The 22,036-nt window shown below is 33.1% G+C and overlaps 2 protein-coding genes across 2 annotated transcripts; both read right to left on the minus strand.

The window, feature by feature from the left end:
* Positions 1 to 1,617: 1,617 nt before the first annotated feature.
* LOC115887561 lies at positions 1,618 to 8,901 on the minus strand. The gene is made up of 5 exons (XM_030907019.1): positions 8,770 to 8,901; positions 8,608 to 8,703; positions 7,073 to 7,220; positions 3,033 to 3,166; positions 1,618 to 2,168 (listed from the first exon to the last, which is right to left on the minus strand). The coding sequence occupies exons 1-5, from the start codon at positions 8,819 to 8,821 to the stop codon at positions 1,876 to 1,878; spliced, it is 723 nt and encodes a 240-aa protein (XP_030762879.1). The 5' UTR covers positions 8,822 to 8,901; the 3' UTR covers positions 1,618 to 1,875.
* A 6,702-nt stretch (positions 8,902 to 15,603) lies between these two features.
* Positions 15,604 to 21,627, minus strand: LOC115887554 (circadian clock-controlled protein-like). Its single transcript, XM_030907014.1, has 5 exons — positions 21,491 to 21,627; positions 21,340 to 21,435; positions 18,186 to 18,333; positions 16,124 to 16,257; positions 15,604 to 16,000 (listed from the first exon to the last, which is right to left on the minus strand). The coding sequence occupies exons 1-5, from the start codon at positions 21,540 to 21,542 to the stop codon at positions 15,705 to 15,707; spliced, it is 726 nt and encodes a 241-aa protein (XP_030762874.1). The 5' UTR covers positions 21,543 to 21,627; the 3' UTR covers positions 15,604 to 15,704.
* Positions 21,628 to 22,036: the final 409 nt, after the last annotated feature.

The raw sequence follows: 22,036 nt of genomic DNA on the forward strand, positions 1-22,036 counted from the left end.
AAAAAGCTTTAAAATCAAATCAAACATTAGAACGTAGACGTAAACTAACTAAAACATGAAAATTAAAATAAAGGTAAAGAAATTTTAAGGGACTAATATCTAGTGTTCACTCGCCTAGTGAAATTTCCCGTTTCCATATACCGATTCCAGGCATCCTGGACTGTTGTTCGAAATATACCCAGGGTATCGGAGACATAACGTCTTCGGCCTCAATTAAAGCCATAATATGAGCAACAGCCGTTACAGATAATGGCATTCTTTAATTTGACAACCGTTTTTTTCATATTGCAAATACTCATAAATCCCTTTTCGCCTATGTTGCCTTGATTATTTACACATAAAACTTTCCGCCTTTTCCGAGATGGATTCTGAATTTTTCCGAAACGTTCGTTTTAAAACAGCATATCTTCAATACAAAAAGAGATAAAGTGCTGATTAAAAAAAGCAAAATGCTCATAAAAGATGAGGCTACAATGTGATTTAATTTAGCAATGGCTACTACCGCTGCTGCACCCCACAGGGTGTTACAAAGTTCGGGCAAAAAACTTCGTCTTATTGTTGTGCCCTGTATATGCTCAAAATAAATTCGGAATAAAAATTTCAGACGTAGCATCCATTAAGAAGGTATTAATTTACAATTTAAAAAAAAATCATCAAAATCTAATGAGTGGTTCGCGAGAAATCCAACTTTGAAATTGGGACTAGTTTTTAGTGGCCGGTTTTTTTTGCCGGTGAGTTTAGTTATTTTTTGTAAACGCTGCTGTGTTAATTCAACGAAGACCAACTTGTCAGCGGTGGTTTACTAATAAAATATATTTGCCTAAGGGACAAAAAAAATGCTTAACGTTTCGGGAAGTATATATTTGCCCATCGTCGGAAGCAAAAAAACACAAATAACAAAGAAAAGAACTATTTAAAATATATAAATTCTACTATTCAAGAACACTTTAGTTTTTTTTCAACAGATACGTCTATAAAAATCGTTGACCTTTTGTAGATTTTCTTCCAGTGCAAGTGGCGAATTACTATAGGACTTTTCTGAAGATTTATTATTATCTAACACAATTTCTACATTGCAAAAATAATGATGGGCAAATGAGAGACTAAGACCAAGACAGACAAAAGCCAATATCTGAAACCAGGCTCCTCCATCAGTTGGATATCCAGAAAAGACTGATTTTTCATCTTCATAGGAGAAGGTGTGACTATTACTGTAAAAAAACTGTTATTACTACTAGTAAACTGAATGAAATTTTCTTTGAATTTGAGGACGTGTCCAATATTGCCGAAATCCCTAGTAATAACTCTAAGATAATACCTGATACTTCAAAACTGCCCTCAATCACTGAATCGGTAGTTTCGTTCACAGATCTTACATCTACTTTAGTGCCTGTAGCATCCATATTACGTGATAATTCAACTATGGTGACAATATATTATACCTTTCTCGCCCGAAATTCTCCGACCCTTACCAAAGGCTCCACCAAGAAAAGGCAATCAAACGAACTGACTACGAGGTCTCCCCTACCAAAGTTTATGGCACGAATTGTTGCCGTCTTGGCGCACTCAGTGATGAGGATGAGGTGTTCTGGTGTTTCCCCATTTTTCTCACAGAATCTGCCTTTACCGTTGTTTCTTAGCTTCAGCCTTCTGATTTTATTGAGAATACAATGCCCTGTTAAAAACCCCGTGACAATCTGAAGATTGTTCTTACTTAAATCAAGGAGGTGTTGCGCTGTTCGGTCTTGGTCTTATAGATCTAAGATATAAAGTTAGTCTTGGTCTTGGTTTTGCTTTTTGTTGAAAACCGTATGAAAATGTAAGTATATTTAAAAATAAATTATTTATTAGCATGTAAATCACATTCAACAATTCCTAAAACAGCTCCTCTGTTGGAACTTCGTTAAAGAAAGTTTGTATATAAGGTTTTAGAACAGCAATAACAGCTTCCTCAATTGAAGATTTTGTATCGTTGAACAGTGTTTCCCAATTTTCATTTAATACAGTGTTCAAATTGTCACTTAACATCTTATTACCAAACATGTTGTCAAACCTCAAGTGTGCCTTTGTGATAGACATGTGCAAATCATATGATTTAATTTTGTAATAAGTTTTGTCGCTCTTTGTATACTTTTCCAGCTGGAGGATATGTTTCATCTCCAGATTATCTGAAATAAAATACTTGGAAATAGTGTTTTGCCAAATTTGATCTCGGGATAACTGATACAGTGATACATTCTAACGAAACGTTAAAATAAATAAAGACAATGGAAGTCTGAAGTTCTTTTAGTATCTAATAACGATGCGCTGTTACAGATACGAGTGTTGTATTTTATAGTCTATATAAAAATAGTAGGCGCCTGTCAAAATTAACAAATGTGAAAATTAACTGCTATCTATAGTTAACTTTACGCCAAAGTTTTAAACCGCTTAGTTTAAAACTGTACCCAAACCGAAAAAGACATTAGAAAAACATTAGTGTCTAAAAGTTATCCACTGTTTTTTTTCTACCTCTCTATGCAATTTTTGTTTCGGTACCTTAATCATTTTTAATTAAGGATTATAAAGGGTGAGTCTTAAATGAGTGCAAATATTTTCATAGCTGGTAGATGTCGATAAAGGAAACATATTTTCTATTTACCATTTTTCAAATAAGTCCAAAATAATCGAGATATTTCCCCTTGAAAATTTCCAAAAAAATGATTTTTTGCTTAAATTTTGAGAACCACAGGATCTTTTCTGGGGTTTCTTCTTTGTAAATTTAATCTAATACCTTTGTTACCATATTATAAAGATATGTTTTTTAATTAAAAACTAAAAAAAAATCCAAAATTAAAAAGAAAATCCAAATTTTCGAAACATCATAATCGTGCTTCTGGGGTCGAAATATAGTACCCCTAAAAATATTTGCACATATTTAAGACTCACCCCGTATCGTGTTTCTAGTTCTTTGGTCTAAGTATTACGATGTATTTCCAAAACTAGTATCCATAAAATAAATGATTTCCATGTTACCATATTTGTTTACTTACCAAGTTGCAATACCGAAGGCCCAGATCCTACAACAGGCATGGCCAATACGTTCCCATCTAGCCAGTAGTCTGCCTTTTGAATATACTGGGGTATTGTTACGGTAAAATTAAATATTTCTTGATTTGTATCAAAACTAAAACATTAATTTTTTAGTGTATAATAATATTTGTAAACACTAATATCTATATTTCGTACTTTTAAAAGATTAGAGTCGAATGGTGTAAAAATGAGACTTTTTAAAATCTCAGTAATTACAAGATGATTTATCTATATTAAAAGCTTAATTATTAACAATAATTAAGGATATACAGGGTATATCAGATTAAAAGTATTTTCAGTATGGCGGCACTTCCAGAAATACTGGAAGTTGACAGAAACTTTCTTATTTTAAATGGGTGCCCCCATTTTTTATTACATAGGTACTTAGATTCTCTCTAAAATTCTATGAATATTGATGTTAAACACTCTATATCTAACATTAACCGTTTTTGAGAAAAAAAATATTTAAAATTTTTGTACGAAAAAAACTACCTGGCAAAAAAATTTTTATAACCCAAGTCAAATTAGTGATTACCGCAGCCATTCAGCCACTGTTTTTTAACATGTGGTTATCTATTTCAAAAACTAAATTGTTTAAATGTCATATAATAATGGCGGTAGCTGTCCTGGAATTGAGCGATTAAAAAATTCTGACAATAATATTTTTCAAATGGAAACCCACTTTCTTATTTCACTAGTGAAAAGGTATTCCAATTCGTTACTTTTTGCCTATACATGTTTCTATACCAAAAATAAATCGTTTTTAAGTTATTTAAGATTTAGTTTGAAAACGTATATTTTTCTTGATTTTATCTAGCTTTTTTTGACATTAAGTGGCAAACTGTCAGAAAATTTATTTCCATCTGTCAGAAAACGAATTATTTGAATTTTCTATATTATAAATACTGCCTGCCCCCTTAAGAGTTTAAAAAGTGTATTTATAAAAATATATCTCGTATTTTCGCTCTTTAGTGATATCTAATAGTTGATATTAATAATATCCCCTATGATTGAAAAAAAAAACAGCGCAAAGTTGGCCAGGAAATGATGATCGACAACATACCAAGGACTGTATATATTCTAAAGGATTGTTCGATAGCGCCAAATCGCCGCTGTTGTAGTGGCCGTGGATGCTTACGTCACGCAGGGACCAGCGCTCCACAGTGCGGCGGATGGTTATTCTAGCGGGACAAAATCTCAAGTGGCCCATACATTATCAAACTAATTGCTCAACGTTGTGTTGCACAACTGATTCAGCGGTCCATACACTATCAAACAAGTTGCGCAACAAAGCGATGCGCAACGTTCCGTTGCACAACTGCCGTACCCATGCACTTAGTAAATTTTGATCAAACTTTTTATTAAAAGTTGTGCATTGTTTGAGAAACAATCATGTCCTCAATTTCCATTGCGTCAATTATTATCGTATATACCCTAGATGATGTCAATGATACCAAAAAACGAAAAAGAAAACAAAGAATTTGGATGAAAGAACTAAAATATTGCACAACGAAGGGCAACACACACATATACTACAAAACGCGCTGTGCAAACGCATGTTGCACAGAAGAATTCAAATAACATTCTTGAAACTTATCAAACCATTGCGCAACGCATCAAACGTTACCATACATTGGCGACTCGTTGCGCAACAGCCTGTGTTGCGCAATTTGTTTGATAATGTACGGGCCGCTTCAGGAGCGATGTTTGGGACTTAAAATCTAAGAACGTAGCAAATGGTCTAATATATGGCAACCATATGGTTAAATTTATTTATTTATTAATAAATAAATAAATACAAGATAATAAAACTATGATATTATTCGTACATGACACACAAAAACCGTACTGTAAACTATTGCCAAATACATAAAATTATGATATCAGGTGAAATACTTACAAAAAACTCTTTAGCAGTTTAATTACTTTGTAATCTTGTGACACCCTGTATATTTTATTTTTAAAAAATTTTATTTTATTTTGAAAATAATAAGTAAGATAAATATTTTAATTTTAACACTTGGTAAATGTAAATTCATATATAGTAGGTAAATATCTAAGACAATTTTTTAAACTTTTATTACAACTAGTAATAATCATTTAGATTTATTATAAATTATCAGAAAGTAAAAAAAGACTTTAGCATATCGTCATGCTTTATTTAACTAGAATATTATTTGGATGTTTTTGTCTTAAGGAAAATTGCCGAACATTGGTGTCATTCATGAACTGCCCATACATGGAAAGGCCCTGCCTTCGGCCTTGGCCTTGGGTCCGGGCCTTTAACCCAAAAAACTATAGGTTTGCGTGAAAGGTAAAGTCCGCGGATATATTTCCGCTATGGTAATTTGGGTAAAAGCCCCGGCCTCAAGACCAAGTCCGAAGGCCAGCCCTTTCCTTGTATGGGCAGCTATTAATTTTTCATTAACTCAGTGCCGGATGAAACTCGATGGAGTTAAGGTTTCAACAATTACAGCAGCATCCTTACTCCCACTAGCCCTAAAGCTCATAGTACTTGCAAAACCCAATTCTTCTTTTGAATGCTCTTCAATTATTAACCCTTTAATGAGTCTTTGATTTGTTTTTATACTATCCGATTGAAATAAAACTTTTGGGCATTCACCTGGTAAGCTTGAACTTCCTGTGACTGTGACTACCTGTGTTGGTAACTACTGGTAACTCAAAAAAGGAAAGGTCTTGGAAAGATCTTGGAAATCTTATCATTCAATATATCGATATTTGAAAAAAAGTGAAAGTTTGATATCTGCAGAACAAAGGCACGAAGGATTTTATCAAATAATATACGTACTACTTCTTCAACATAATTTGGCTTTGGAATAAAATGTATAAGCACTTGTAAATATTTTGTTTTCGTATGATCTCTGCCTTGCTCCTTGGTGAGCAGAAAACGACCAAATTTGGTTGATGAAAATGTATCGAAATACAAAGAATATTCTTGTATTTTTATATCAATTGGAATGTCTACTATTTATTCTTATCAGTACACATTTTTTTGCTTATTTCTAACCAAACGGTTGCACTAAATTTATCTTCCACCGCACTGTGCGCTCGTCCGTCAAAAGCAAATAATATCTGTCACTGTCTAAAATCTTTAGCGCTAACTTCAACTCGGTCCCTATGATGTAAAAGAACTGACAGTGCAGGAAGATAGAAATCGAACTATCCTTATCTCTACAGTATCCTTGATAACATACAGCTTTTTGAACAAACTGTCATAATATGACATGGCCAGATCTATTGTTTTACATCACTTGAAGTTTAAAGTCATAGCCTACTGGTTAAAACAAAGAAAAATATACCTACGCTTTAAAGATAAATCTTAAATGACTTAAAAACAATTTATTTTAGGTATAGGAACATTTATAGGCGAAAAGTAACGAACACCTTTTCACTAGTGAAATAAAAAAGTCAGTTTCCATTGGAAAAAAAATGATTTATGATATGTTTTTAATTGCTCAATTCCATGACAGCTGATGCGGTCATTATTATATGACATTGTTGTATTACAATTCCATGACTGCTGCTAACTAACTTTGCAGTCTTTTTCCATTTTCCCTTTTTTTATTTTTCTCATATTTATACCTACCTTTATCTCATTATAAAACCCGTGTATGTAACAAATTGACCCCTCCAAAAACTAGCTTCTCATACTAACAAAACTTAAGGTGTCGAACGCTTACTCCTTGATACTGATGTTACCCAACAAAAGTTTAGTAGTAAACTTTAAAACGAGACAACGGATTTGTAATTTCAGTTTTTCCAAGATTCATTACAGAAAGATAGACAAATTATAGGAATGATCAATGACAATTGTTTAATTGTTAATTGTTTCTAACAAAAAAACTGACTGAATATACGTTTTCACTTGTTTCATTTGAATGTCTTATATTTACCTAAATAGGGCGTGGTTTCATTTTTACACCACTTGACCCTACTAGTAAATGCAATGTTTTCTCAGTTATTATCGATTAAAACTCACTGAGCCTCCTTAACTACTGCATCTAAATAACCGGTAATTTCTACATTTTTGTAATTTTGGATTAATTGGACAGCTCCTACTCCAGCTTGTATTGTAACCTTTGAAGGTCTAACTACTTTAAGGTTTGTTAAATTATACTCGGGAATATCTGAAACAAGAAACGAACTGTTTTTTAACATATGGCTTTAAAAATTATGATAATCATTTTTAGCCGACCATACCACTAGGTATGGCAGGCTATTAAGATCGGCAAAATTTTTTTTTTAATTTCACTAAAAATGAGTTATTCGAGTCATAAATGATCTATATACAAAATATTTTCATGGTGTCTGTCTGTCTGTCTGTCCGTCTGTCTGTAATAAATGTATCTGTCTGTAATATATTATAATAAAGAAACAAAGAAACGTTGTGAGACGTTTTTTTAATTTCACTAAAAATGAGTTATTCGGGTCATAAATGATCTAAATACAAAATATTTTCATGGTGTCTGTCTGTCTGTCTGTCCGTCTGTCTGTAATAAATGTATCTGTCTGTAATAAGTAGGAGATATTAGCCGATTGGGCTCCTCCACATGCGCAGTTCGCTTGACCTTGACATATGTGGCTTTCAAACCTCCTTGAGTGATTCCAGAAAGAACCTTGTTGTGAGACCTTAAACGACCTTTAAGGTTGACTTTCAGATGTATTTGAAATGCGTTTGTGTACCCTTCACAAGGAGCTTGTTCCTATATAGAAGGATCGGAAGGATGTGATTAATAAGTGATTATCGCTTGGTGGCCATATTGTAATTGTCATTTTTTGAAATATTAATTCAGAAGTCATTCCTGTTCCACAAAATATCCCGTCAATTCTTATTACAAAATGGCAAATTATAATAAAAATGTTTAATATAAGAAGGATATACATATGTACTTTATTTTGTTGTATAATCTTTTGAATACGTCTAGAATTGTTTCGGGATTACCTAATACTTTTGCCTGACATTCAATGCGATACCGGCAATGCTACGACTCCGAAGGAGGAGATTAATTCAGAAGTCATTCCTGTCAGTTCCACAAAATACCCTGTCAATTCTTATTACAAAATAGCAAATTATAATAATTATGTTTAAGATAAGAAGGATATACATATGCACTTTATTTCGTTGTATAATCTTTTGAATACAACTAGAATTGTTTCGGGATTATCTAATACTTTTACCTGACATTCAGTGCGATACCGGCAACACTACTCCTTCTTCGGAGTCGTAGCGTTGCCGGGTAACGCATTTCGTATCAGGTAAAAGTATTATTCGGTAATCCCGAAACATCTTGTGGTATTACATTCGAAAACCATACGCACAGATCTTAAAGACGTGGGGTGGTGTGGCGTGGCGTGTGACCTAATGGGGTCCCGGCTTTATTAAGTTATGTGCAACTGTATGACTGATAATAACTAAGAATAAATATATTTGATTTACAATACTTTTTTATATAACACAAAAACTAAATGGTATTCCATATTTGGTTACTTATAAAAAAAGTTATATATACTCACCGTCTTTTAGTAATTTAATAGCTTCTTGCATAGATCTCTTTAAACAGTTGTCAAAGTCTTTGTTGTTACTTTTACAAAAGGTAAATCTCTCCCCATCTATAATATTTAAAAATTCTTTTTAAAATATGATATTAATTTTACAAGCTGGATGTATTTATTTACCGCAGTATTGTAGAACTATTAAATAACCAAGAGTAAACTGTACAAACCACATTACTTGAAAATACTAAGTGAAATGATTAACCAAATTGATGAAACATTTCCTACTGATTTCCACTAATAATATTATTTACCTAATTGTAATAGTTTTTGAAAAATATTTTTCCTTATTTTAATAGTATTTAATAAGATATTTTTTATTTCTTAATGTTAACCTATATTTTCATCGGAAAATATTTTTGCCTTGTTATGACTAATTATTTAAGTAATTATCGCGCTAATTATTATGTATAACGAGCAATAATAAATTTATTATAACAATTGAAAATGATGAAGTACCTGTCAATGATATTTATTTCTCGGAAGAATTTATAAAATTAGTAATTAATTATAATTAGATTTGTAAACATGTTTGATAATTATAATATGATTTAACTTAAAGTGATATTGTCAAGACTTAAATAGATGTCAACTTGGGTTTAGATCAAATTGGGAAAAAACAATTTGATATAGGCCCAAGAGATCGGTTACCTGCATGACATCGACCCAGATATGTTTTTAAATAACATTGATAATTAAACAATTAAAATACAACAATCTCGGGTCGATAATCAAACGCAGGCTACCAAAGTTCGGTCATAGCCGGGTGAATGTAATTAGATGAAAACAGATTGACAACGACGTAACCGGCGATGACCACGAGGGATAGAAAATATAAAAATGTATGCTGAAGAGAGTTAGAGGAGTTAGTCCGTCGATGTGAGTCGCATTATTACGGTCAGTAATTCGCGTTATCAGTCCGTTAGTAGAAGACAGCGCAGAGTGAAGATGTTCCTGTAAGTACTTCTTTAAGTAAACCGTTAAGTCTTGGCATTCCCAAAAATTGTTATACACTGTGAACTTTATATTAAATAAATGCATATTTTATCCAATGGTTGTTTTGATTAAGAGAGAGAACCTGGTATAGCGACCCTAGCAAACAACCCCCAGCCAGGTCGCGACAATATACTTGCTAATTTACAATTGGGATCCAAAATTATCTTATGTACAGGGTGAGTCAAATTGGACATTTTTAAAGTGAAACGCCCTTTTCTATAGGAGATAGCCGCACGTTAATATCCGTTACCATTTCGGAGTTACATGGTGTTTTTGATAAAAATTTGATAATTATTATTTTTTCGTCATGGTAACTATGATGTTATAGCGTAATTGTATTAAAAACATGTGTAAAAATTGGAGCAAATCGCAAACTATTAAAAATATGTTATGACATACTTAATAAAAATTGAAGAGTTTTTTTTCTTATAATAATAATAGCTCCCGTATATAGCGTTTAACGCCTTTGGAGTAACAAGGTACAGCTTGCCATGCTGGAACCGTTCGGTATACAAGAAAGGTAATGTGGCTAGCACTACGCTTCAACCGCTTATTATTACCTCAGGATTGTGAATCCCAAGTACTCATTTTTAAGGCTGAGTCCCTAAGTACTCAAACTATTTTTATTTTAATGAAAAGTAGTCGGCTGATGAAATGCCGGCTGTAGGATTCGAACCCACAACCTTTGGATTGGTAGACGAGAACTGTACCTCTAGGCCACCGCGTACCTTATATCTTTTTCTTCATGTCTGTAAAGTTATGTTAGTACTCCAACTTCAGAAACAATAACATCACTCACAATTTATTCTGACACTAAAATCTAACATTTTGTTGGGGACCCGTGTGGACTCGACCTAACCTAACTATATGTCCCGCCCCCAGATGACCTTAACATCGCATTAAAGAATAGACACGGTAATGATTCATTCGAACTTCGAGAAGAATCGCGTTCCACTGGAACGGAGTAGTACATACGAGAACGGTCGAAACCTTCTCTATGTACCTAACGATCTACGGATTATTCGAGAAATCTTTAGCTGTGGGTATAAAAGCCGGCGGCTGGGGTCAGCCAACTTAGGTTTACATCAAATTGGGAAAAATAATGTAAAATATAATTCCAGTAAACCAATTTGATGTAGTTCCAAGGGAATCGTTCACGTATACGTTGACCTAGACATGTTCTTATAGTAAACATTGTTAATTAAAACAATTAAAATCAGGTCGATGTAGCGTGATGTTTCAAGGCAAGCTCGTACTAAACATCGGTACTGGAAATATACAAAGGAAATTTTAGAGCACGCACTCGCCGTTAATTGGAACGAGCGGACAAATATAAAATGGTATGCTGAAGACAGGGAGGAGTTAGTTAGTTGATTAGCCCAATGCAGTCCAACGTTTAGTGAGTTGGCCGGTCAGTGATTGGCGTCATTAGTCAGTTAGTTGGCCAGTCAGAACCAGTTGAACCATGTTCCTGTAAGTACCTTCTTTCAGTGTACCATACATTGAGTCTTGGCATTTCCCAAATTTGTTACCTTATGTATTACCTTTGTTGATTCCTTATGTATGTAGTTATATGTTTAAATAAATGCATATTTTATCTAATGGTTGTTTTGATTAAGAGAGAGAGAACTTGGTATAGCGACCCTAGCAAGCAACCCCCCAGCTAGGTCGCGACAATAAATAGACGAGTACAGTTGTCGCGCTAAAGTCAAAAATAAATTCTTTCTAGATAAATAGTTATAAATACTTTGTATATAGTTCTTTAAGTCTTTTAATCCTTATTGTTTGTTACTTAATGTAAATAAATTGTGTTTAAATAAATTGTGACTTTCTATCCATACGGAACCGACAAAAATCGTAACAATTTGTTTAAACTAATTCAAATATTATAATTTTGGGTATATAACATTATATATAAAAAAATTATAAAATTTTACACAGAATCTAAAAATAGAATAAAAATAGGGTGTTACATTTAAAAAAAACATATGTTATATCCTCCACACTTTTTTGAAGCACGCTGTATACTGTATAATAATTTAATAACCTTCCCTATAACTTATATTTAACATTTTTTTGTAAACCTCGAAACAAATGAGCAAATGGACTTTACCCTATCGTTGACTCATCCTGTACTATATTTTGGTGTATAATATACAGGGTGTCCCAGAAATAAATGCAAGCATTTTAAGGGGTGGTAGATCTCGATAAAAAAAAACATATTTACTCCTTACCGTTTTTCAAATAAGTCCAAAATAACGGAGTTATTTTACTTTGAAAAATAAAAAATGATTTTTTGCTAAAATTTTGAGAGCCACTAGATCTTTTCTGGATTTTCTTTCTTGTAAATTTAATCTAATATCTATGTTGCAATATTATCAAGAAAGTATGTCTTTTTAACTAAAAACTAAAAAAAATTCCAAAAGAATTTTCAAAAAATTTCGAATTTTCAATTTTTTTTTGCGAAAAAAGCCTTATAGGCGTGTTTCTGGGGTTGAACTATACTACCAGTGCTACCAGTTAAACTACTTGCCTCGCTACTTACACTTATTTCTGGGACACCCTGTATTGTGGTGAATTAGTGTTTTATTTTGCCGCTGTAACACCAAAGGTTCCAAATCTCAACTGTAATATTATGCAATATGATCGAAAAAACGGCGTCGCGGTCGACTATGGCTATGAAATGAAGATCGCTCTCATTTTATATGTAAATTTATATTGGAAATGTCATCGAGCGTCATCTCCCAGCCAATTGGGCACCGTTTTTTTCGATCATACGGTATTTATGTTTATGGTTACAGGTGGGGTTGGAACTCAACAGAACAAGTCAGTTTTAAAAAGACTTAAATCTTAAGTCATTTCTAAAATCAAAATGATTTAAGTCTTAATTCAAATTCAACAAAAGGGTTCAAAGTATTTAAACCTTAAGTCTTTGACTTTTAATTTCAAGTCAAGTCATTTGTGTAAAGACTTACTGTAGACACTTTTATAAATCAATATAACGCAAAATAAAACACTAAATTAGCACAATACACCAAAACACTTTTACTTTTACACTGGACGCGCGTTTCGCTAACCATGTTAGCATCATCAGCAGATGATTATAAACTGATACAGTTTACTGATGATGCTAACATGGTTAGCGAAACGCGCGTCCAGTGTAAAAGTAAAAGTGTTTTGGTGTATTGTGGTGATTTAGTGTTTTATTTTGCTGTGTAACACCAAAGGTTCCAACCCTCATCTGTAATCATCAATATAACGTTATCTAAGTCGTTTTGTCATGTCGTGACTTAAGTCTGTATTTTTTACTTAAATCATGATGATCTTCAAGTTAAGTATCAGTAAAATGACTTAAAAATCAATATAATTACTCTGAAGTCAAGACAACCAGAATTCAATTTAAGTACCCTTTTTTCAAGAGTGGCAAAGCGAATGGTCCTGATGAACTTCCATTCGAGCTTCTCAAACTCATAGATAATGAAGCCATTGAAATTTTGGTTAATCTTTTTAATGTTATATACACTACGGGCATTATACCAAATTAATAATTAATTAGGTTAATGTCTAGTTTTGTACCGTTGCCCAAGAAACCCAATGCCAAAGAATGTTCCGACCATCGAACAATTGCCCTGATGAGTCACACACTGAAAGTGTTTTTGAGAATTATTTATAATAGAATTTTTGCTAAGATGGACTCAGAAATCAGTGACAACCAAGTAGGGTTTAGAAGAGGCATGGGTACGAGTTAGGCTCTGTTTAGCATAAATGTGTTAGCACAGAGGTGTATTGATATGAATCAGGACCTGTGTGTTTGTTTTATAGATTTTGACAAGGCTGTCGATAAAGTTCAACATCATAGACTAATTGAAATACTTAAAGGCATGAATATCGATAGCCGAGATATCAGGATAATAGCAAATCTTTATTGGGGGCAAACAGCGAAGGTTATAGTGGACGACCAACTTTCTGATGAAGTAAAGATTCTGAGCGGCGTTCGTCAAGGATGTATCTTTTCTCCGCTATTTTTTAATTTATATAGCGAATCAATTTTTCGGGAGGCCTTGACTAGTAGAAAAAAGGGCATCACTATTAATGGGCAGGTCTTAGAATTTAGAATGAGTGGGAGGGGGGTTAATCACTTCGACCTTACAGATCCATTGTGTTTACAGATCCATTGTGTTTACAGATCCATTGTGTTTACAGATCCATTGTGTGGGCAGGTCTTAAATAATATGCGGTTCGCGGACGATACCGTCCTTATAGCAGACAACGTGGAGGGTCTGCAATTACTTCTACAAAGACTAAACAACACGTGTAGAGTTTATGGCCTGAAAGTGAATCCTAAGAAAACTAAATTTATGATAATCACTAAGAGAGAAGATGTCCAAGCCAATGTTCTAATATAACTATATCTCCATGATACACCTATGGAGAGAGTACAAAAATATAAATATCTAGGCAGTTGGTTGACCGAAAACTTGGATCAATCAGCAGAAATAAAAGAATGAAGGGGATGAATTCAGAATGCTAAGGGGTTACGTATTTGTAACTCTACTCTATGGTTCAGAGGCTTCAATACTTAAAAAGTCGAAATGGAGAAGCTTGAGGCATGAATGTAGAATGTAGAATGTTTAGGAGGGGAGTTAGTCACCCCGACCTTAAAGATCTATTGTGTGTTCCCCTTTCTTGAGCTATAACGAGTTATAACTCATCATACAGTCTCAAGGCTTTAACAAAAGCCAGTATCTGAGACGGCTCCATAGAGGCCAGCTCTCCACCATCCTTCTTCCATCATCTCAGATTGAGGCATTCAAAAGATGGTGTTATCGGCGTATGCTGAGGATTGCATGGACTGACAAGGTTGTAAATGTAGAACTGCGACGCAGAATTCAGAAGGACGAACAGGTGATGATAACACCCTTAAAAAGAGAAAACTTGAGTACTTTGGACACATAATGAGAGGACCTAAATATGCCCTGCTGCAGAACATAATAGAAAGAAAGATAAAGGGCAGAAGGAGCCAAGGAAGAAGAAGAACATCATGGCTCAAGAATTTGAGAGAATGGTTTGGAATGACTTCAAATCAGTTATTTAGAGCAGCTGTTAACAAAGTTAGAATTGCCATGATGATTTCCAACCTCCATTAGGAGATGGGACCCGAAGAAGAAGACCCTTTTTTAAATATTAATATTAATTTTCTTAAATTACCAATTAGGCGAGTAATCGAGTAATCGAGCTTCGTAAGGCGAAGTATCATATTATTAATTTGTTGTAGATACAGATGAGACTAAAACCACATAAAATAATACGGTTAATAATCAGAACAACTACAAACACAAAAATATGTTTTTTTTATAAAATTTAACCAATTAGATACAGATAGATGTCATCGAATACATATCTATTAAAAAATTTAAAATTAGAGTGGTGATGTGTTTTGATCACTATGTAATATATCGATGGTATTAGCTAAGGACTGGAGTATTTTAAGGTACTCTTCGATATATTCGAGATAAATTTCTTTTGTTCGTCTTTCAGGCAACATAATTCGGGGATTATTATCATAAAAATATATAAAAATCTGACTTAAGTCTTATAAAAAGACTGAAATATTTTTAATGACTTAAGTCTTTTATAAAAAGATTTAAATCTTTTTAATGAATTAAGTATTTTCTAAAAAGACTTAAATCGTTTTCTATTTCGTAATAAAGATTTAAATCCCAAATCATTTTCAAACAGACTTAAATTTTAAGTTTTAAGTCAGCTTTCGAAAAATGATTTAAAATCAAATTACTTAATAAGTCATTAAAATGATTTAAATCAAAAAAGAATTAAGTTTTCTGTGAGCTTGCTGCTCTGACAAAGTGTTTTGATGTATTGTGGAGAATTAGTAGTTTATTTTTCTGTGTTTATGGTAGAACAAAAAAATGCTGGATCGCATTATTAGAGATAAAATAGTAGTCTCAATTATTCAATTTCTTTATTACAAAAACAAACAACATAAAAAGTATAATTTTACGTACTCGTAAGTAAAATAAAATTCACATAGATCCTTCAAAATCCTAAAATAGTTCGTCTGCTGGTACCTTATCGAAGAAGTGCTGTATGTAAGGCTGTATAATGGCTTTAACTGCATTCTCAATTGCTGATTTGGTATCCTGAAAAACCACTTCCCATTCGTCGTTCAATAACTTATTGATATTATCACCCAACAGCTTATTTCCGTTAAACATGTTATCAAAATGGCTGTAAAGTTTTGTAGTGGACAGATCCAAGTCATAGGATTTGACCTTGTAATAAGTTTTGCCGTCTCTGGGGTACTCTTCTAAATGAAGGACATTTTTCATTTGAAGGTTATCTAGAAAAAAACACGGTACTATATCCACTCTTGTTTATTTGCGTGTACTATATCCATTGTTTGCTACTTTGCTAGCTATCAAAATACGAATGTGATTAATTGAGATCATTATTATTCGCTTACCAAATTCTAGTATGGATGGTCCAGATCCTACAACAGGTACGGAGAGCAATTTTCCTTCTATTGTATAGTCAGCTTTTTGAGTGTATTTTGGTATTGTTAGGGTCAAACCAAATATTTTCTTATCTTTGTCAAAACTAAAACGTAAAATGGTATATTTTACTAGTGATGGGAAAAACCGATTAATTTCAATAATCGAGTACCTACTCGAGTTTCAAGCGATTGCAATAACCGAGTGATCGCTCGAGTGAAATATCACTCGTATTTAAAAATACGGTTTTTCACCTGTCGCTTGTTGTAAGTACTAGTTAACGCCAAGCGTCAAGCAGTAAGTTGCGTGCGCAGGCCACATATTCTTTCTGTGAAGAATGGCAAGTAGCAAGCAGCGAGCGATTCGCTTGATCGCTTGATTTAGTTTATTTCAAAGCATTATCGATGTAGGTCGTAAAATTTTGTCCCTCAGATACGCAACGGATAAATATACAGGGTGGTCCGAACTGTATTCCGGAAACTCCGGCAGCATATTCTGCAGATAAAAATAAGTAAAAAAGTTAGTATAAATGTATGTCCTAAGATGCTTAGTTTCAGAGATACAGGGTGTAGAAGTTTCATTTTTATTTCGATTTTTTCCAAATAATTTCTGAAGTAACCTCAACATATGGATGAAAATTGGTGTTTGGGAGTTTTTTGACATGAGAAATTTGATTTTGATGTCAATATGACTCCTACTAGTAGAGGGCGTCACCTACATATTTTTAACCGATTTGAAGAGTAATAACTTTTCGTCCGTACCTGTGTAAAACTACTAAGTAAAAAAATATACATTTACAACGTTTTTTAGGTGAAAAAGGTCTCTTGGTAAAAATCGCTACGAGTAATGGTTCTCGAGATATTTGGAATTGTAATTATCAATACCTGTCATCATTGACATAAATTAAACATGTTGACTAAATAGTTATTAGACTTAAATCATAAATTTGAAATGTTTCTGTGCCAAAAGTTTAAAAGAAACGGTTTTACCATCATTTTTTGTAGAAAAATTTATGATTAATTTAAAAAAATAAAAATTTCCCAAATTTATTATTTCAGTGAAATAACTATCTACTCAAAGTGTTTATTTTTCGTCAATAATGACATGTATTGACCATTTCCATTTTAAATATCTTAAGAACGGTTGCTCGTAGCGATTGTTACAAAGAGATATTTTTTACGTAAAAAGTCACAGAGATGTATATTCTTTCGCTCGATAGTTTTATACAGGTACGGACAAAAAGTTATTACGCTTCAAAACAGTTAAAACACATGTAGGTGGCGCCCTCTACTAGTAGGAGTCATATTGGCATCAAAATCCAAATTTCTCATGTCAAAAAACTCCCAGACCCCAATTTTCATCCAAATAATGACGTTACTTCAGAAATTATTTAGAAAAAATTGAAATAAAAATGAAATTTCTACACCCTGTATCTCTGAAACTAAGCATCTTAGGACATACATTTATACGAACTTTTTTACTTATTTTTATCTGCAAAGTATGCTGCTGAAGTTTCCGGAATACAGTTCGGACCACCCTGTATAATACGGCGTCGTATAAATTTGCTACCTGCAATGTATGTAGAAAATTCGCTCGGCTTTTTATCGAGTATGTCACATTAAAATCGGATTTCAATTTATTTCATTCTACGATCGCTTGCGTTCGTCGCTTGGTACTCGTCACTTGCATCGCTGGTTCGTTATCGAGCGATGTCGCTCATTTCAATAATCGAGTACTCGATCGAATTTTTGCTCGAGTTATCCCATTACTATATTTTACGCAAACTGAAAATTTATCTATGTTTATACAGGGTGTTAAAAATTATTTTTTTGATTGCACCCTAATAAGGGGTTCACTATCCAAGTTGATAGACTTTTTGTAAAGGACAGGACTGGAACTGGAGAATTAACCTAGAGATCAGAAGAGGACAACAATAAATAATCTGAAAAGGCAGCAGTGGGACAAGCCGATAGAAACCTCAAAAATCTAATATAATCTAATTAATTCTGGTTTTTAATCTTTACGTTAACTTACTACGCATCATTTACTACAGCATCGGTCACACCATATATTTCTACATTTTTATAATGTTGTACTAAATCTACAGCTCCAATGCCAGCCTGAATTGTTACGCTCGGAGTTTTATAGACAGCCAGACTTGGCAAATCAAATTCAGGAATATCTGAAAGCAATTAAAAAAAATTGTGTGTACACTATGTACGCATATTTGAAGTGAAACTTCTTACTAACAGCTATCAAATTGAAAGATTTGAAGGACATATTTGAAAAAATGTAGTTTGAAATGTTGAAAAAGTAATAAATTAAAAAAATATTTATTTACGCGTAAAAAATAGTATTTTACACGTAAAGAATAGTTTTTTATCCGTAACAAATAGTTTTTTACGCAAAAAAAATAGTCTTTTTACGTGTAAGGAAGAGTTTTATACGCGTAAAAATAGGTTTTTGCAATAACGTTAATAAAGAATCATAATATGACCTTTCGATGACAGTGACATAATGACATCACATAAACAATAAACCCTGCCAAATACCCTTGGCCAAATACACCATAGATAAAGGAAATAAATTTAGATTGGAAAGCCCGTCAAAATTTTAGGTCACGAAATTGTTTTGGATCGTGACCGTTTGTGACCGTTGCGTTGTACCGGGTGGCCAACTAAGAATGGACGCCGGCTGTATCTCAGAAACTACTTATCGTATAGCTTTGGAAAAAAAATTCTTATAAGTAAATCGACCAAGAGAGGGTTTTTCTCAAAAATGTGCAGGTGAACAGGTATTTTAAATATTACTATTGTAATCATCGAGAAATTTGTATTTTTTTTGATATAGACTGTTTTTCTCTCTCATAAAATAAAGTGGTGGGGGAAGGTTAAACTCTTCTTTCTCTTTACACAGTTAAATAGAGCACAAAATTTCCAAAAGATCAGCACAAACCGCAAATTTCTATCTTGTCTCGAACCGGAGATATTAAGAGAACAAATTATGTTAGGCTGCCGCTTAGGATTATATAGTTTAAAAATTATAGTAGTAAGCTAAGGAAATAAATAGAGGAAAATTGGTTACGTCACAATATCAAAACCGATATTTTCATTTCATTTTAATACCATTTAATTGTTATTTATCCATGTTCGTTCTTGATTCGACCCCATAAATTAAAACCCAGGCATATTGAATCCGATGACCTAACTAGCCATGGATATATATCGCTCCAGCGTCTCTATCTACTAAAGTAAGTGGTATCCAAGAAGCCCCACACATTCATAGCAAAATATGCGACACAACTGCACCAAACTGCATTATCTACACCAACTGCATTCATGCTGATGAAACTGCAACAAATGCATTTTCATCATGACGGATCCCCTAACAAAATTGGCAATTCATCTCTTAGACATTATGGATAGTTCATTTCATTCAGATAATCATTCGCCATCCTAGAATTCCTGCCAACGGTCTTAGTACTGAACTACTTGCATCCAGGGTAGATTTGGACCAGTAGTGCATATTGTTAACATTCGCACCTTCGGAGCTGTATAAAAAGTGACCCAAACGACATAAACTTTATAATACAGTTATAAATAACACAAACCACAGGAAAAAAAAACGAAAACAAGTGAAATCAAGGAGGAACTTGGATTAATTGCTAAATGACGTTACATGAAATACACCCCTAGTTTTCGGCCATACGAAATTTATTATTACGTTTTCTGTTAAAAGCAATATGTCAGCACAAAATTCCTAGAAATTTTAATAAAAAATTATTGATTGATCTGAGAACTACCTACGTATACTACGTTTTGATATTTTGACATAACTAATTTACCTCTTTTTGTTTCCTAGCCTACTACTATACTTTTTAGACTATATAATCCTGGGCGGCAGCCTAACATAATTTGTTCTCTTAATATCTCCGGTTAGAAACAAGATAGAAAATTGCGGTTTGCGCTGATAATTTGGAAATTTTGTGCTCTATCTAACTGTGTAAAGAGAAATATAGCCTCCTATTTAATTTTTTTATGCAAAAGCGCAATATCTGTTATGATGTCAAACAGCGCCCTCTAGCTACCACAAAAAAAATGATGGAAACAAAATTTACACTGGAGATCATTAAGGAAGAAAAGCTCTTTTAAACGAGATCTAGTTTGTTTAAATCGGTTAATCCAAACCAGAGTTATCCTTATTTTAATAAAAGCTAGTTTAACCTTCCCCCACCACTTTATTTTATGAGATAGAGCAAAATACTCTATATCAAAAAAATTACAAATTTCTTGATGATTACAATAGTAATATTAAAAATACCTGTTCATCTGCATATTTTTGAGAAAAATCCTGTTTTTCTGATTGGCTATCAGCGAAACGCCCCCTAGCGGACATTTTTCGAACTTGAAATAATTTCCAGCGATTTCTCTTGGTCGATTTACTTATTAGAATTTTTTCCCAAAGTTATACGATAAGTAGTTTCTGAGATACAGCCGGTCAACTCGGTCAGTAGATGACGTAAAAAAACTGACAGTGCAGGAAGATAGGAATCGAACTATCCTTATCTCTATAGTATCCCTGGCAGTATAATATAATATATAATATTAATATTATAAAATTATAGTATAATTTTCTCTTGTCAAAGTCGGGATCTTCAAAAATTATAAAATCTTTCAAAATTTAAACCGCCTTTATTGAAAAAATAACGAAAAGTATTTAAAGCGTCCATTCTCAAGGTAATTATTGCTATCTTGTGAGTTTAAATTAAATTTTATTTACTCAAACCAGTGATAATTGTGAAAAAGTGGCATTAAAAACTTAAAAAGCTGCTTGAACTGTGAACTGCAAAAACCATCGTGGATCGTGGCTTAACGTCGCGTCGATTTCCAATGTTTCATAGGTATTTCACATACATGTCCTTATATAAAATAAAGTTTCTTGTATGCAACACACTGTATTTTATTTATAAAATTAAAAGAAAATAATAATAAATTTGAATAAATAATATTTGCGACATAATTCAGGAAAAAGCTGAACCGATCCGAAATTATCAAAAGCTTTGGGTCGCGACCGTTGCAAGAATAGCGCCAAATAGTGTTTACATTGTCCTTATGGGCGCTTTCCAATATAAACTTGTTTAATTTATCTATGAAATACACTACTTAAACCAAATAACTGCTTTACTTACCGTTTTTCGATAACAGTATAATTTCCTGCGCTGACTTCTTCAAACAGTTTTTAAAATCCTTTTCAGTGGACTTACAGAATGTCAATTCTATTCCATCTACAAGTTTCAAAAATATTTACAAAATATACTATTTTCGTAAATACATATTTACCGCAATAGCAGAGAAGCGTTAGAAGTATCACTATGTTTAAAGCTGCTATCATTATTTTATTGTTTGCGAAAATATAGTTATGTGAACGAAGTCTCGGTGTAGTATATTGTAACGGTGTAATATTTAGCGCAGTATCACTAAATATTAAAAATGATGCCCATTAAGCAATCATAGCTTAATAATTAAATGTACAATTTTTAATTGGGTATTCAAATCATTGGCGTTCTCAAAGAGAACTTTTTAGGGGCAAGCTTCCTAAAATTATATCATCATCATTATCATTCTCAGCTTATTCAACCATTTCCAATTATGGTGTAGCCTCCCTCACGTATTTAGATACACTTTTTGTAGTTGGACCCATTGTTGGCTATGCGGGCCCAAGTTATCCCTGCTATTTTCCTAGATTAGATTAGATTCTTAGAGAGGTGGCTTTCGGCCTGATCCACTGTGACCTTCTCAGATCTATTGTGGTCCTCTTCTGATCCTTAGATTACATTCTCCAGTCCTATCCTTTTCACAAAGTTTAGCAACTTGGAGACTGAACCC

This window comes from Sitophilus oryzae, unplaced genomic scaffold (assembly GCF_002938485.1).
Source record: "Sitophilus oryzae breed Bouriz unplaced genomic scaffold, Soryzae_2.0 scaffold_577_pilon_pilon, whole genome shotgun sequence".
NCBI classification, from domain to species: domain Eukaryota; kingdom Metazoa; phylum Arthropoda; class Insecta; order Coleoptera; family Curculionidae; genus Sitophilus; species Sitophilus oryzae.

What these genes read in the sequence shown, in the direction of transcription:
- LOC115887554 (XM_030907014.1), bottom strand. Translation starts at nt 21,542, where the DNA reads ATGATAGCAGCTTTAAACATAGTGATACTTCTAACGCTTCTCTGCTAT. An exon ending in TATACTGTTATCGAAAAACG is followed by an intron (nt 18,334 to 21,339) that starts GTAAGTAAAGCA and finishes AATTGCTTTCAG; the next exon opens with ATATTCCTGAATTTGATTTG. An exon ending in GCTGTAGTAAATGATGCGTA is followed by an intron (nt 16,258 to 18,185) that starts GTAAGTTAACGT and finishes TTTACGTTTTAG; the next exon opens with TTTTGACAAAGATAAGAAAA.
- LOC115887561 (XM_030907019.1), bottom strand. Translation starts at nt 8,821, where the DNA reads ATGTGGTTTGTACAGTTTACTCTTGGTTATTTAATAGTTCTACAATAC. An exon ending in TATTAAATTACTAAAAGACG is followed by an intron (nt 7,221 to 8,607) that starts GTGAGTATATAT and finishes TTCTTGTTTCAG; the next exon opens with ATATTCCCGAGTATAATTTA. An exon ending in GCAGTAGTTAAGGAGGCTCA is followed by an intron (nt 3,167 to 7,072) that starts GTGAGTTTTAAT and finishes TTAATGTTTTAG; the next exon opens with TTTTGATACAAATCAAGAAA.